At 39.9% G+C, this 12811-nt stretch overlaps 1 protein-coding gene across 7 annotated transcripts in view; it reads left to right on the plus strand.

Moving 5' to 3' along the window:
- HIBCH (3-hydroxyisobutyryl-CoA hydrolase) overlaps positions 1-12811 on the plus strand; it is a 155475-nt gene that overhangs the window by 97235 nt on the left and 45429 nt on the right. For all 7 annotated transcript variants that reach the window (XR_003030586.2, XM_059877750.1, XM_024979729.2 and 4 more), the window contains one exon: positions 8769-8888. Coding sequence is in view for 6 of the 7 variants with exons in the window: in XM_059877750.1 (XP_059733733.1) it covers positions 8769-8888 (120 nt within the window). In the remaining variant the exon portion in view is untranslated. The remainder of the gene's footprint in view (positions 1-8768; positions 8889-12811) is intronic.

The raw sequence follows: 12811 nt of genomic DNA on the forward strand, positions 1-12811 counted from the left end.
AATGTAGGTAATCATTTTATATTTCAAGGATTCTGACTTGGAATTTGATTCTCTTGGTTTCAGAGCAACACAGAAGCCAGCCTTCCTGGCCCTGCCTTCCCCTGCCCCCCTGCAATAGCGTTAAGTATGTACTCGGCAGTTTCATTTGAAAGCAGTTACCAGGCAGCATATTCTCTCATAGGCTATATAGCATCACTTTAAGGCAGTACAGAAAAGCAGCTAGCCATATTATTTTAAAACCATTGGCCTACCCCAAAACTGAAGAATGGAACTCAGATCAGTTTTCCTCCCATTCCTCTGGCAGTATGTTTATTCTGCATTCAGAGGAGGCTACTTGGCAAGTCACCTTTCACAGCTAGGGTCAGCACTGACCACTCTCACTGGAAAGACTGATGTTCATTTTTATTCAGTTGACCTGCTCTGGTGAATGAATGTGGCTCCACATATTAGTATCTGCTGGGCATAACATGCTATAGGGATCAAAAATTCCCACTGAGGCTTCCCTGACAGAGTTTAGATATAGGGCTCCTTTTAATTATGTCAACCGGGACACACACCAGAGAACAACCCCGAGGGAGGAGATAGTTGTTAGTGCTTCAGTGACAGGTTTGCAGAGCATGTATTTGAACAAATTTTAAAGAAGATTCTACCTCTGTGTCATTAAACCTCAAAGATTGCTCCTAACCCTGTGGGCTCTTCAGGGATTCCTGTCTTTCTTCTGCAAGCCCTAGTGATCTAGTCTGTGTTGATGTTGGAAGTTGCAAACATCTGCTCTGTCTTAGGGGTTCTTTTCTCTCCAGGACTGTCCATGAGGAAGGACAGGATTCTTTTCAACATACTTGCTTATCATTAAGTAACATAAGGTTTTTCTTTAATCCTTTCTTTAGATTTTTGACTACTGATCACTGTTGGGCTTCCCTTGTGGCTCAGCTGGTAAAGAATCCACCTGCAATGAGGGAGACATGGGTTCACTCCCTGGGTTGGGAAGATCCTCTGGAGAAGGGCAAGGCTACCCACTGCAGTATTCTGGCCTGGAGAATTCCACGGACAGTATAGTCCATGGGGTTGCAAAGAGTCGGACACAACTGAGCGACTTTCACTTTCACTATAGGATAACATGTGGACTTCAAAAACGATAAATAGGGAAGTTGTAAATTCTTTACAGCTGATGGAATTTTTATCGTACCTATTTTATGGCTTCTAATGTGCTTTTTTAGACTTTCCTCTTAAGTTCCAGTATACCATTTTCCATTATTTAAATAATGCTTAAGGTTGGAATTCATCAAATCTCCTGTCCTGCTTATGGGGTACATTGTTCACGGTGCCAAGCAAACTTCTTTGGCTGTGTCGGTCTTAGTTGTGACATGCGGGATCCTTACTGCATCACGTGAGATTTTTTTGTGGACTCTCTGGTTGTGCCGCACAGGCTCTAGAGTGCACGGGCTCAGTAGTTGTAGCATAACGGCCCCGTTACTCCACAGTATATGGGATCCTAGTTCCCCCACCAGGGGTCGAACCGGTGAGCCCTGCATTGCAAGGCCGACTCCCTGGACTGCCAGGGAAGTGCCTTCTGAGCCGCTTTTGAGTGTACAGTTTAGCATTGAGTATATTCACGGTGTCGTGCCGCCAACCTCCAGAATATTTTCAGCTTGCAAAACTGAAGCATTATACCCATTAAACCATAACTCCTCATTTCCCTCTCCTCCCAGTCCCTGGCAACAACCGTTCTACTTTCCTTTTCTGTGAATTCGACTACACTGGACACCTTGCGTAAGTGGAATCATGCAGCGTTTTTTCCTTTTGTGACTAGTTTATTTCACTTACCATGATGAAATAATTCACTTATGTCACTTACCTTGATGAAAAAGCAAGGTTCATCCATGTTGTAGCTGGTACCAGAATTTCATTCCTTTTTAAGGCTTAATAATATTCTCTTATATGTTTATGCCACAGTTTATTTATCCATCCATCTGGAAGCATTTGAGTTACTTCTGCCTTTTAGTTCTTGTGAATAATGCTGCTATGAACGTGGGTGTACAAATATCTGCTTTTAATTGTTTGCAGACATACCCAGAAGTAGAATTGCTGCATCACATGGTAATTCTGTTTTAATGTGTTGAGGACCTCTGTACTCCTTCCCATAGCAGGTGCCCCACAGACAACAGTACACAGAGGTTTCAATTTTTCTGCATCCTTGCCAACACTTGTTATTTTGTCCTTTTTTTCCCCTCATAACCATCCTAATGACTGGGCGGTGATGTATCATTGTGGTTGGTGATATGGAACATCTTTTCCTATGCATATTGACCATTTGTATTTTCTTTGGTGAAATGTTTATGTTCTTTGGTCATTTTAAAATCAGCTATTTGTTTTCTTGGTGTTCAGTTGTAGGTTGTGCTCTCCTGTTTCAATCTCCCTTTTCTGTTAACGAGACATGCAGGCTTGCCAAAGTAAAGAAGGTTCTTGGGGGCCAATCAGAGAAGTATTTCTTTTCCAGGATTACAAGTGATGTCAGGAATCAAAGGAATCATAAGTAGAAGAGGTTGAGACTACCTGCCTCACCTCAATTCTCAGCAAGAACACTAAGCCAAGGAAGGAATTTAAATGAGTCACCAGCCCTTAGGAGCACTGAGGAATGACATACTAACGGCCAAGAGAGGCAGAGAGACAAGAGCAGGGAGCAGTGAGTCAGATTAGTGTCCAGGAAGGTGGTCCTGAGCAAAGGACCAGGGAATCCAGTGTTGCTTTTGACTTGTCCTTTGGGTGTTTTCTGGTTATTGATGTAGGACAGCCTGCTGTGTTACAGGCCTAGAGAGGGCATGTACTTTCTTTTTCCAGTACTACAAAATTTATTAGATTCTTAGGTATTTCTTTCTTTAATCACCAATGTGAGATTTATGTGTGTTTTTATTTTACAATGCTCATTTCATGAAGAATGAAATGAAACTGTTTTTACTTGAAGAAGATAACATACACCAATATGACAAGCCTCTGTATATAATTTGTGCACTGAAAAATTGGAGGAAAAATAGGAAAACTGAGAACATTAACCAGGGTATAGATTTTAAGAAAGAGTAGTAGCAAAGTATTAAAAAGAGAAACTTAAAAGATTACTCAAATATGCAGATGACACCACCCTTATGGCAGAAAGTGAAGAGGAACTAAAGAGCCTCTTGATGAAGGTGAAAGAGGAGAGTGAAAAAGTTGGCTTAAAGCTCAGCATTCAGAAAACAAAGATCATGGCATCTGGTCCCATCACTTCATGGGAAATAGATGGGGAAACAGTGGACACAGTGGCAGACTTTATTTTTCTGGGCTCCAAAATCACTACAGATGGTGACTGCAGCCATGAAATTAAAAGACGCTTACTCCTTGGAAGGAAAGTTATGACCAACCTAGATAGCATATTCAAAAGCAGAAACATTACTTTGCCAACAAAGGTCCATCTAGTCAAGGCTGTGGTTTTTCCTGTGGTCATGTATGGATGTGAGAGTTGGACTGTGAAGAAAGCTGAGCACGGAAGAATTGATGCTTTTGAACTGTGGTGTTGGAGAAGACTCTTGAGAGTCCCTTGGACTGAAAGGAGATCCAGTCAGTCCATTCTGAAGGAGATCAGCCCTGGGATTTCTTTGGATGGAATGATGCTAAAGCTGAAACTCCAGTACTTTGGCCACCTCATGCGAAGAGTTGACTCATTGGAAAAGACTCTGATGCTGGGAGGGGTTGGGGGCAGGAGGAGAAGGGGACGACAGAGGATGAGATGGCTGGATGGCATCACTGACTCAATGGACGTGAGTCTGAATGAACCCTGGGGGTTGGTGATGGACGGGGAGGCCTGGCGTGCTGCGATTCATGGGGTCGCAAAGAGTCAGACACGACTGAGCGACTGAACTGAACTGAAAAGGTTACTAATCTTTCTGTAAGCTTTGAGAATTACCTGTACACTGTACTATATAAGAATAAAATGACCTGTATTCAGAAAATTTGTTATAGGAATTGTTCTCCTGTAAACGACTAGAGACCTGGACAAAATGTATGAAACAAGTGTTTATAAACATTGGACACAGCAGGCAGCACGTATGGTTCCTGAGAGAAGAGAAACAAACAAGAGAGCCCTAAGATTGATTCAGCTTTCTTCTCAGAGGAATTTCCAGGATATTGATCTGTAAACGTTATGGGTAAAACTACACAAGACCAGGGAAAGAGTCACAGGAAAACAGTAGTTTGAATAGTTAGCAAGGCTCACACAGGTCTGGGAAGTGTTCACCTGCCATGAGCCAGAAAGTTTACACTTGAGCAGTGGGGATAAATTAATACTAGATTGAAACTTGCTCTGAACTCCCAGGATAATTCAGTGGGGAGAAGAAAGCCTTTTCAACAGATGGCTCTGAAACAAATGGATATCCATATGCAGGGGAAAAACGGTTACTGGCTCTTACTTTGCTCTTGTAGGGAGGAAAAAATTCTCTATCCTCTTAGGTTCTCTGGCTGGTCTGAGAATCACACTTATGAGAATCACATAAGACAGATCAATGGGAAAAGAATATACAGATTTTATTAAATTTTTACAGGTACATGGATGTCTGTACAAGAGAATGAAGATGTGAAGGATGACCAGAGCAGGAAGCTTTCATAACTTTTAGATAAAACAGACAATAAATTTGTGAAGAATTGACAAGACAAAGAACTTTTGGTTAGGAGTAGTACATGGTAAAGAAGTAAACAATGCTTATTTGTACGGTTTTATTGGCCCCAGTGTAGAAGAAAATGGCAACCCACTCCAGTATTCATGCCTGGAGAATCCCATGGACAGAAGTGCCTAACGGGCTATAGTCCATGGGGTCGCAAATAGTCAGATATGACTGAAGCGACTTAGCACACACACGTTGGCCCCAGATTCCCTGTTTCTGGTGATCAGGATGTCTTCCTTCCTCCTGGCACAGGGAGGGTACCTTTTACATAGGGATTGCAGCTCCTGCTTTCAAAAGAAAAGGAGGGTCAGAGTGCCCTTCTTATACCTATTGTTTCCCAAAGCCTCAAACTCAAAATAATCAGTATGCCAAGGTAGCATATCTTGGGGTAACATGCTTTGAGCTCCTTCACACCAGATGCAGTTCAAAATGTTGGATTACAAACCTAAATGTAAGTGCTAAAACTGTACCACTCTAAAGGAAAGTGTAGGAGAAAATCTTGGTGACTTTGGGTTAGATAAGATTTTCTTTTAATGTGAAAAGCTGGAATTGCAAAAGAAAAAGAATTATAAATCTTTATTACAGTCAAACACTTTTCCTCTTTGGGAGGAAATATTTGTAAGACATGTATCTGATAACAAGACTTAAATCCACCATATATGAAGAACTCATGACATAAGAATGTAAACACAACTAAAAATGGGAAATGTGGACATTTCACCAAAGAAGATACTCAAATGGATAGGAAGCACATGAAAAAATGCTCGGCATCTTTATTATTATTGTTGTTATTTAAAAAATATATCTGTGCCAGGTTTTAGTTTCAGCTTGATGGATTCTTAGTTCCCTGACCAGGGATTGAACCCAGGCCCCCTGCATTGGGAGCATGGAACCTTAGCCACTGAGCCATGAGGGTAGTCACTCAAGATCTTTAATCTTTAGGAATATGCAGATTAAAGCCATGACGAGATGCAGCTGAGCATCTGTTAGAATGGCTAAGATTTAAAAGGTTGATAGTACCAACACTTAGTGTTGGTAAAGATGTGGAGCACCTATCTCTCACATATTTCCGGCAGGAAAGCAGTTTGGCAGTTTCTGATGGAGTTAAATGTACATTTACTGGGAAAATCCAACAATCCTGCTTCTAAGGATTTACCAAAGAAAAATATAAACATATGTCTACACAGGTGCTTGTACTTACATGTTCATAGTAACTTTATAGTTGCCCCAAACTGGAAACAATCCAATACCTGGCGGTGTTGAATGAGTAAACAGATTGTAATAAATTCATACAGTGGAATATTATACTCAACTATAAGAAGGGATGAGTTGGTACATCAAAAGCTTGGATGAATTTCAGAAGCATTATGCCAAGTGAAAGAAGGCAGACACAGAGGATTACTTAATGTATGACTGTATTTTTATGAAATTCTAGAAAAGCCAGAACTGTAGGCACAGAAAACTGTTTCTCCATGGTAGAATTGAGGGAAGTAGAACTCTTTGGGGTGATGGAAGTGTTCTACATCCTTATTGTGGAGGTAGTTGTACAACTGTATACATCAAAATTTGTAGACCTAAATTCACGTAAAATGAGTGAATTTTATATGTAAATTATACTTCAGTAAAGCTAATTATTTAAAAAATAAAATGATATGCCAAATTATGTTTTAAAGTTTGTGCTATAGAAGTGGGCATTAAATTTGCTGCAGTTTTGCTTTTTCTAGGACATTTGAGGTTATTTGTAGTTTTTTACTGTTAGAAATAATGCTGCTATGAACAATTTGGTCTATGTCTTTGGGTAACAAAGATACACATTTCTGTATACACCTAGAAGGAGTTCTGCAAAATCATGTGTGTTGTTAAAAGATACACTGAGGCATATTAAAATTTTTAAGAGTTTATTTGAGCAAAAATTGATCCAAATTGGGCAAAGTCTTTTATGGAAAGGAGGTGGAAGCAAAGCTTATTTGTTTGGCTATAGCTTAAGCAGTAGCTTTATTTGGGAAAGCCTAAATTGGCTGTTTATGATTGGTTGTCCTTAAGTTTTGACTTTTAAACTTGAGGCATTACAGGCTTAGATTTTGGTTTGCTTACAGGCTACTAAAGCATTAAGGGCACTTCAGTTGGATGGCCTCTTTAATTTAACAGTATGTACATTTATGTTGGTTACTGTCAGGAAGTTTTCCAATATGGTTGTACCAATTTACATTGCATAGTAAGTTGCTCTACATTCTCACCAATGCCTGAGATTACTTATGTTTTTCATTTTAGTCACTTTGGTATATGTAAAATAGCATTGCATAATGATTTTAATTTGCATTTCCCATGATGACTAATGAGGTTGAGTATTAATTCATACCTTTATTGACAGTGTGGTATCTTTTCTTGTAAGGTGTCCGTTAAATCTTTTATTATTACTGTTAATATATAGGAGTTATTTCTATGTATGTGGATATTTCTATCCATATTAAGTCCTTTATCCAGTACATAAGCTACATACATCTTTCTCCTATCTGTTACTTGCCTTTTTTCTCTCTTAATGGTGGCATTTATTTCTGTTCAAAATGTGTGAAGAAGGTTTCCTGAAGATTTGGGGCAGACCCATAAATGGGAGATTTCATTAAAGACTCTTTACATTGATCAACTGTAATGTAGGATAGGAGTTTGTTATTTTGTGGTTTTAAAAAAATTAAAAATCCAACTGTATACAGTGTCTCTAATTAGTATTCCTTACTTTTTTATTTTCTAAGTGTCATTTCCCCTTGTAGAAAACATTACTTCTACTCAAAATGGTTTCTATACTTTTTCAAATAATTTGTTTTGACCTGTTTAGCACTGATTTATTTGTCTTGTGCCTTGCAAGTATTTTAAAATATCTGCTATTCAAATTAAATAATTAAATAATTTCTATTGTATGAACAAATGATTTCTTCTTCTTCTCTGACCTCTGTAATTTGAAAACTACATTGAATAGTTCTTAAGTGAATATTGCCTGTGACTTACGGAAACTTTTCTCCGTGCCATTTTTAACAGTTCAAAGAAAGTTTTTATTTTTTTAATTAATTTATTTTTAAGCTAATTTTCTTCTTTTGTATAATTATTTATTTTTTATTTATTATTTTTGGCCGTGCTAGGTCTTCGTTGCCACAGGGGCTTTTCTCTGTGGCAAACAGGGACTGCTCTGATTGTGGTGCGCGGGCGTCTCGTAGCGGCGCCTGTTCTCGTTGCAGAGCGTGGGCTCCAGGGTGCGCAGGCTCCAGGGTGCGCAGGCTCCGTAGATGCTGCGCGTGGGCTCCGCAGTTGTGGCTTCCGGCCTTCAGAGCACAGGCTCAGCATTTGTGGCAGACGGACTTAGCTGCTCCGCGGCACGTGGGATCTTCCCGGATCAGGGATCAACCCTGTGTCTCCTGCATTGGCAGGCAGATTCTTTAGCACTGAGCCACTAGGGAGGCCCCAAAGACAGTCTTTAAAAAGTAGTGATTGTGGTTTTTTAATGGAAGGATTAGAAAGTTCATCTCATAGTATACAAATAGATTGGGAATATTCTGTAGTCTTTCATTAGAAGAGAGCAGAATTATATGCATTTATATTTTTTCCTATACCTTTATATATTCTTTTGAGTTAGATGAAGAATAAGCCAATTTGTTGCCTTTAATTAGCTTCTTAAGCTCTCAGTTCCTGTTCATTGTCTTTACCCTCTATTTAATGTCAGTATCAGCTCCATTTTTTAATGCATTTTTAAAGAGTAAAATGATCTAAATTTACTTGAATTTCTTTCTGTTAGTGTTCCTTCTTTTGAGATTAAATCTGACAGAATTTAAACTTTAGAGAACGTTATACATTTTTTTTTAGTAAAGAAAAAATGATCTTCCTGGTACTGGACTAAAAACTTTTGTTTGGTGCTTTGCCACGATTATGCTAAGGCATAATCTTACTTTTGTGAGATTTTGTTGTATGAAGGTATTGTTAAGGAGCAAATTTTAATGTGATTTATATCAAAGCTCAGCTAGTTTATTATTTAAAAGTAAAGGAAGTATTGGGCTAAAGCTAGTAAAAAAAATTTTTTTTCTTTAATAGGTAATTAAAAAAATGTCTCCAACTTCACTAAAGATCACACTAAGGCAACTCATGGAGGGGTCTTCAAAGACCTTGCCAGAAGTATTAATTATGGAATATCGGCTGAGTCAAGCTTGTATGGTAAGAATTTTTCTTTAAAGTATTTTCATTTTCTAGTTGTGAAAGTCATATATGTTCATTATAGAACATGATAAATATAGAAAATTTATAAACAAGAAAATTGAAACTGTCTGTAAATTTACTCTGTGAAAATACAGTGGGCCAGTTAGCTTAAGGTGTGTGGAAATACTAGATTGTTAAGCCTTTATGAAATAGCAGTTACATTTGCATGTAATTGTAAGAAGGACTCTGACCTTTCTTGAAATTCAAATAGAAATTATAACCATTTTCAGAAATTATATGCCACTTTCAGGCATAGGCAAGAAGCATAAATTCTCTAAATCTAAATATATATAAAATGCACAAAGGGAAGTTATTAGTCAGTTACATGTTTCAGTTAATAGACTAGCATTAAAATACCATTATGGATACACTTAAAATAGGCAATAATCACATAGAATATTATTGATTTCATGAAATATTTTAGTCATAGTGATTTCTTCTTCCAGATAAATTCTTTTAAAGCAAAATTATCTCTTTTGTGTTATGTGTAGAGAACCTTTGCATTAATAAACTCATCGCCTAAAGGAAATATTATGTTTAATATCTAGAAAGCAGATATACCTAATGGACTTCCATGTCCTGGAATATTATTGTGAAGATACTCAAAATAGTTCATATAACTATAAATTAAGCTCTATTAGTCATATCTTGAGGTTATTCCATAGTATGTAAATTGCAATGAGGTCTTTTATTATAAGTCAGTACTGTGTTTGTACTTTATATGTATTCTCTCCATTAAATATTACACCGTCTCTAGAAAGCAGGTATTGTTATTGTTTCCACTTTGCAGATGAGGAAACAGTGGCATAGAAGAGTAACCTGCCTCAGGTGATACAGCTATTAAGTGGCACAGAGATGGCAGGTGAAGCCCGGTGGCCAAAGTCTTGACCACCACCCAGTATATCTCACCCAGGCCCTGTTCTCCTCCGTACATTTAGCGCCCTGGCTGGATGGATTGGTTCCTTCCTGCCTTCATTCTCCCAGCAAATACACTAGCCATATGCCAGGCACTGTGCTGGGTATTACGTTGTGGTATGTCCTTGTTCTCGTGTAATTTATTGTTTCCTGAGACTATAAAAAACAAAATAAGTAAAATAATCACCAACCTATAAGGTTGGTGATAGAATGATGTGGGGAAAAGAGGGAATGGGGGAACCTTTAGATAAGTAGGTCCAGGAAAACATCTTGAGATGTTAGCTCACCTGTGACCTGAAGGGTGAGACATGAGCGTGTTGAAAAGCCTTGTGGGTTTCAGCAGGGGGTGATTTGGTTTGATTTGTTTCAAGAAGGTAATTATTCCTGCTGAGTGATGACGGGGTTGGAGGGGTTTCAGAGCGGGGGTGAAGATCAGATATGAGTTTACTGCAGTAATCCAGGTGCAGAATAGTAGTGGCTTAGACCCAAGAGGTCACAGTGGTGAGGAGTAATTGGATTTGAGACAGATGTAGGAGATAGATAGGCCTTGATGGGTATGAAGGACAGAACACATTTAGGAGCTGGAGTTTACAGGTGTGGGTTAGAAATTTAAGTCTGAAAGACAGCACCAGTTTAAAAACAAACAAACAAAACTTTGGAGATTTGCTTATTTACTTAACAAATAAGAGTGCTTATTACCATGTGCTTGGCATGAATACATAGGTGAACAAAACAGACATATCCCTCCTCTCGTGGAACTTACTTTATAGTGGGGCAGATAAACTATAAATAGATAAATGTGTTAAATATGTAGTATATTATTATGAATACTAAGGAGAAAAAGTAAATTGGGAAGAAGGGTGTGGAATAAGGAGGATAGAAGTTGAACTTGTAGATAGGATGACAGAGAAGACCTCACTGAGATGGTGATCTTTGAGTGAAAACCCAGAAGTGTGCTAGTGAGTCAAGCGCACACCTGGACGGCACCTGAGCACAGGGCTCTGAGCTGGGTGAGGGCGGCCTTCCTGTTCTGGGAAAGCAGGTAGGCCTTGTGGATAGAGTGGGGCGGGGTGGTCAGTGGGTGAGAGAGAAAGATCAGAGCTGACAGGGTAGGGAGTGGCAGTGCAGAGCATAGGAGCCTGGGAGGTCTTTATTAGACTTTCTAAGATTGCTGCAGGGGTGCTGTAATTCTCATGGCGTGCAACCAGAAAGGCAGGAATGTGGAGTAGGATTGCTGTCATGGCATTTTATGGGATCATGTCCATACAGTACCCAGGGCAGAAGAATGAGTTCCTACAAAGCTGAAGTTAAATTCGTAAAAGACTTAATCGGTTTTCTCTCCTTTTCACTTTTCAACATGTGGCTGTAGGTAGGGTAGTAATCCTTCCTGAACATTTCCTGTACAGTAGTCATCTGTTTTAGCTCTGGCAACTGCTTGCTTTGTTCTGAGTAAAATGGGAAGGCACTGGATGTTCTTGGAGCAGTGGAGGGCCAGAATCTTATATTTTAACAGAATTGATTACTTAGGCGCTGCTGTGTTGAGTTTAGAGTGGATAAGATCATATCCTGATGCTGGGAAAGACTGAAGGTCAAAGGAGAAGGGGGCAACAGAGGATGAGATGGTTAGATAGCATCACTGATTCAATGGACATGAATTTGAGCCAACTCCAGGAGAGAGTGTAGGACAGAGGAGCCTGGCGTGCTGCAGTCCCTGAGGTCACAAAGAGTCAGACATGACTTAGCGACTGAATGACAACAAGATCGTATAGAAGGAAAATGAGCAGTGGAAGAGGAGGAGGACAGAGGTGGGAGGACCAGGAGAGCATGGTGTCACGAAAGCAGGAGAGGAGTGCCCCAAGGAGGAGGAGTGCTGCCGAAGCCTCTGGTAGACAAGAATAAAGGCATACTGTGCAATGGCAGCACTGAAGATACAGGTGATTTTGGCAAGCCGTTTCAGGGGTGTGTTGAAGCAAAAGTTACAGGGTGCTAAGTTGGGGAGAAGAGGGGAAATGAGTAAATGGGATGCGAAGAAGCAAAGACTGTGTTCACAGCCTTTTCTTCTTGAAAGAGAAACAGGGTAGAAGCTGAGGCTGTGAAATCAAGTGAGATTCCTTTTTTATTTTGAAAGGTGGAAGTTACTAGAACATGTTTGTAAATGATTGGGAATGATCCAACAGGGGAAAAGGATTATGTTGATGCTACTAATAATAGTTAACATTTACTGAGCACTTACTGTCTGTCAGACGTTGTGTTGAGATGTTGATTAAAATAATCACGGAGAAGGCAATGGCACCCCACTCCAGTACTCTTGCCTGGAGAATCCCATGGGCGGAGGAGCCTGGTAGTCTGCAGTCCGTGGGGTCGCTGGGAGTCTGACACGACTGAGCGACTTCACTTTAACTTTTCACTCTCATGGATTGGAGAAGGAAATGGTAACCCACTCCAGTGTTCTTGCCTGGAGAATCCCAGGGATGGGGGAGCCTCGTGGGCTGCCATCTATGAGGTCGCACAGAGTCGGACACAACTGAAGTGACTTAGCAGCTTAGCAGCAGGATGGAGGTATTATCATTTCATATAAGGAAACTGGGAAGTAGAGAAATTACTGGCCCAGGGTCACGTAGTTACCAGGAGATGAGCCCAGATATTTGAAGTGTATGTACTTAACCACTGAGTTATACTGTGTACCTTGACCACGCCAGGAAAAGAGAGAGAGAGACCTTCTCAGGCATAGCCCTTGAGAAGAGGGCAGATGAATGGGAAGGCAGGGGAGGACTGGCCTTTGGCAGGGGAGGGTCCCTTCTGCCTTAGTTGGGACTTGGAAGGCATGGTGCAGATGGCTGTAGTTGGACTGCAGGTTTTTCGATAGTGGGAAGAAGAGAATGTTCATGTCTTAGGGCTTCTCTTTCTTTTTTAAAAATAAAGGTTAAGTCATTAGCTGAGAATATAGGCGGTTAAATCATTAGTTG

The sequence above is a fragment of the Bos taurus genome, chromosome 2 (assembly GCF_002263795.3).
Source record: "Bos taurus isolate L1 Dominette 01449 registration number 42190680 breed Hereford chromosome 2, ARS-UCD2.0, whole genome shotgun sequence".
Taxonomy (NCBI): domain Eukaryota; kingdom Metazoa; phylum Chordata; class Mammalia; order Artiodactyla; family Bovidae; genus Bos; species Bos taurus.